The sequence below is a fragment of the Microtus ochrogaster genome, unplaced genomic scaffold (assembly GCF_000317375.1).
Source record: "Microtus ochrogaster isolate Prairie Vole_2 unplaced genomic scaffold, MicOch1.0 UNK29, whole genome shotgun sequence".
In the NCBI taxonomy this organism is placed as follows: Eukaryota; Metazoa; Chordata; class Mammalia; order Rodentia; family Cricetidae; genus Microtus; species Microtus ochrogaster.
Window position 1 is genome coordinate 3,423,453 of NW_004949127.1, and position 4,368 is coordinate 3,427,820.

Consider the following 4,368-nt stretch of genomic DNA (forward strand, 5'->3'; position numbering starts at 1 on the left):
AAGAGAAAGAAAGAAAGGAAGGGAGAGAGAAAGAGAGAGAGAGAGAGAGAGAGAGAGAGAGAGAGAGAGAGAGAGAGAGAGAGAGAAAGTTGTTTTTGTAAAGCCACAAGGCAGTCAGCTTATCTGAAGGGGGCTCCCTGCTGCTGCAGACATTCTGCAGGGACTCTCCCCACAGGACACAGAACCAAAGTCAGAGGAGGGGGTCCTCCCAGTGCACCCTGGAGTCCACCATCGATGTGTGGTACTTGGTACACTCCTGGTGCAACTGGGTAGTGTTTTCCTGATGCTCTTCAAGTTCAATATTCTAAAGGGTGTGTGCAGAACAAGGAGGAGAACCTAGTGAAACAAGCATCTTTGCTAACATCTTTCTAAACAGATTCTCTTTGTTTTGTAAACAATGACAATGAATTTCTAGGTTAAAAAAAATCAAAAGCGCACATCTACAGAAAGACATCTGCGTGTATATTAACTGTGCTTTACAGGACTATGCAGCATTCTCAGATAAATAAATGCCTTTCTAACTCACTGTATTCCAATTATCTGTAGTAGCCATCAGGGGAAATGTCAATATTCCCTTTCATTGGTGACAAGGTGTGCGATCTGGGTTTTGGTTTTGTGGAGACAGATTCTCACTAGGTGGCCCAGGCTGACTGTGGACTTTTCCTTTTCCCTCAATCTTCTAGGTGCTGGGATTATAGGCAACCATGGCCAGCTCAGAATGACCATTAAGTAGTATGGAACCTTTTTTCTTTTTTTGGAGGGGTAATGGGAAGTTGAGATAGGGTCACACGTAACCCAGGCTGGTCTCAAAATCACTACGTAGATAAAGATGACCTTGAACCCCTGGCACCTCACCTGGTTTTCTGAAATATTTCACTTTATTAATTGGTTTGTCATGACAAATAAGAGTGAAATCTCAATCTCTCTCTCTCTCTCTCTCTCTCTCTCTCTCTCTCTGTTTTTCAAGTTTCAAGACAGGGTTTTTCTGTGTAGCCTTGGCTGTCCTCGAACTTGCTCTGAAGACCAGGCTGGCCTCAAACTCACAGCGATCCACCTTAATGGGATTAAAGGTATGCTGCCACCACCTGACTTTTTCTTTTCTTTTTTTTTTTTTCCACAGTATTATCATTCCACTCAGCTCCAGAAATATTGTCTCTGTACCACATGGTGGCTCCAAAGAGAATGAAGAGCAGCAGAATAAGGCGGGGTTAAACAAGATGCCACCGAATGTCCTCTGTGCCGTGCAGGTTGGACTCTATAGGACTGGCAGCATCTGCAGCTCAGGGAACGTGACACACGATAGCCAGGGCTGCTGTCGGCCCACCCTCATCCTTATCCCCACCCGGTCCAGCCCACACATGGTGAGCTTGCTGGGCCCGGGTTCTGGCTCATTTCCAGCGCCATCCGAGGAGCCCGGCAGACGGTTACCAGAGTTAATGCCAACCCCCAGGCAGAGGCCAGTTCTCCCCCTGCCCACCACAAATCAGCTCCTCAGAAGGTTCCATGTCACAGGAGGCTATCTCAAAACTGTGCGTGGAACTTCTTAGACACAAAGCACGTACATCAAAGCACAGTCCCGATTCATAACAAAAACCACGACGGTGCAGACGTGTTTCTAAGGAAGAAAACCTCGAGGCCTTCTGTGCTGCAAGGGACAAGTTGGAGCAGGACTGTCGTAAGACGGCAAACTTCTCTGCGCTCAACTCTCCCTCCCCGTCTGCTGGCCTTTCCACTTGACCATCCAGTTCCCAACGTCCCATCACATCTCGCAGCTTGGCCTCTCATCCTAGAAGAAGGCTGCTCCTTACTGGAGTTCAGAGACGACCACATGTGTCCCGATAATGACGTATGTCCCGAGAAGGCTCTGTCCTTTACCCCGCGAGGCCCCTCAGGAGGACACGAGGCAGTGGGGGAGGGTCACCTACCAACTGTCGTAGGTACTCCTGAATGGAGTTTGGATAGACAAGCACGGTGATCGCAACCAAGGTATTCAGAGCGAAATCGAAGATCTGGTAACAGAAGAATGGGATGATCCAGGCAGCGTGTTGCTAAACACGAGAAAACGGATGTTAATGCGGCGAATCTAACAAGACTTTAAGTCCAACCCAGAGGGACCTGGAACTGGCGGTCATCAAGCCGGGTCATGACGGCAACTGGCATGCCAAGCTGGGGCACTCAGACACAACGGTGAGTGTTCACAATAACACTGGTTTACCAGGTTTCCTAGTACCGTGAGGTACTAGACATTTCTGAAGATTCTTACAGAAAACTATGAATTGCATACTGCGAGTAGGCAATCCCACAGATCACCCTAACGCAGTAGGTCTCAATCTGTGGGCCAAGACCCCTTTGGGGGTGAAATGAACCTTTCATAGGGGGTCACCTAAGCCTGGAAAACACAGACATTTATATTACTATTCATCACAGGAGCAAAATTACAGTTATAAACTGTGGCGAAAATGTTATTATTGGATCACCACAGCATGGGAGACTGTATTAAAGGACTCAGCATTAGGAAGGCTGAGAACCCCCGCACCGGGGAAGGACCTGAAGAGGGGCCGGGCACCTTGCTGCAGCATTAGGAAGGCAGAGAACCCCTGTATGGGATGCGGGGGAGGACCTGAACCGCGGCCACTCACCTTGTATGCGCCGTACGTGGACATCACACATATCAGGATCATGAGCAGAGAGATGGCAATAGCGATCAACATATCTGGCGAAAGGTCAAAGGGGAGGGGGGTGTTAGATACAATTAGACCAGCTACTGAAGACATTGAATTCCTCTTCAGAGTTGTTTTGTTTATAAACCAACTACAGGTAAAAGCTTTATGCTGCCTCGACCACCAGAGCTAACGAGTGCCCAGGTGGTCTCCCTAAACCATTGCAAATGGACAGAGATACCAGAGCGGACTTCTAGTCCCCTGGCTACAGAAACACCCATTAACTAGGGCATCCTGTATCACACAGGTATCTATCTGTATTTTATACACTCAGGCGCATAAAACTTTTCCATACCTTACTTGTTTCTTTTAAACCAATGTCCCAGTTTATTCTCGTGATTCCACCTCCCGTCTGACTTCATCACCTGGCCTGTCTATCTCAGCTAACCGTGTTCAAACATCTTTAACCACCAGGGCCTAACGCCTGCAGTTTTATTTTTCCTATGATCAGAATTCCCTTTTCAGTGACTTAGGTCCCAGGAAAACCACCTCTTTGGGAAGCTTCCCTGAGCGCTCCAGCCGGTAGAGCCCCAGCCATGATCCCATCCCTGTGCCGACCCAGATGGGAACTATTGATCTTATTCTAACTGTTTCCGGTGATTGCTGGTTTCCCTCCGGGTAAGACTACACTGTTTGCTACCATCACCAGCTAGGTGAGGAAGCCCCCTCTAGAAGCAGCCCGAGGGCACTGGGCACCTACAGGGAGACGCTTTGTGCAATGAACACACACGCTCCAGACTTCCAGACTCAGTTCAGAGAGAGAAAGACACCTCACCAAAGGCATTTATACTGATTACAAGAATGACAGCTACTCTTGGTCTTTGGTTGCTTTTTGTAACATGGCTACCAGAAGAGGACGGGTGCTCACATTCTTACTGCACAACACTGATCTGGAAGGATGCTGAAGGTGCTGGCTGGACGCTTCTTTATCCAGCGTATGATCTTCAGCCACACGTATCTTCAGCGTATGATGCAGCCAAGCCTCTAAGTCCTAATGCTGAGGGCAGTGAACTCTGTGCACTCGACGGTTTTCAACTGCTCCGTTCTTCCCCGCTGAGGCAGGTGCCGTTCTTACCGAGCAGACTATAAAAGGAGGACTTGGGGTCGCAGGACATTCTGAGAGCGTGTGCACTGAAAGACTGGCCCGTGACTAATTCTGCCACAGTGGCGAATCTTGATTGTCAACTTGACTGGATCGAGAAGGGCCGGGATTAGTCAAGCACATTTCTGTGGTGTCCATGGCAGGATTTCTGGAATGCTAAATAAGAGGGAAGGCCCCCACATATCCTGAGCTCCCCAATGCAAAAAAATAGGAGAAAGGCCCCCCCTGGAGCATGCAATCGGTCCCCACTTCTTCTGAGCTGCCCACTGTCACCTCGCTACCCTGCCGTGATGAACTAAATGCCCTGGACTGTAAGGGGCGGGGAGGAAACTTTCTGTATATTTAATAAAAAAAATAATTTTGGGTAGAGCACAGTGGCGCACGCTTTAATCCCAGCACTGGGGAGACAAGGACAGGCAGGTCTGTGTGAGTTCGAGGCCAGCCTGTGTCACAAAGAGAGTTCAAGAACAGGCAGGGGGGCTGGAGAGATGGCTCAGTGGTTAAGAGCATTGCCTGCTCTTCCAAAGGTCCTGAGTTCAATTCCCA

General features: G+C 48.9%; 1 protein-coding gene across 1 annotated transcript in view; it reads right to left on the minus strand.

The window, feature by feature from the left end:
* Laptm4b (lysosomal protein transmembrane 4 beta) overlaps positions 1-4,368 on the minus strand; it is a 50,689-nt gene that overhangs the window by 11,999 nt on the left and 34,322 nt on the right. Inside the window, exons 3-4 of the mRNA XM_005368142.2 lie at positions 2,640-2,713; positions 1,926-2,048 (exon numbers count right to left, since the gene is read on the minus strand). Of these exons, the coding sequence (XP_005368199.1) occupies positions 1,926-2,048; positions 2,640-2,713 (197 nt within the window). The remainder of the gene's footprint in view (positions 1-1,925; positions 2,049-2,639; positions 2,714-4,368) is intronic.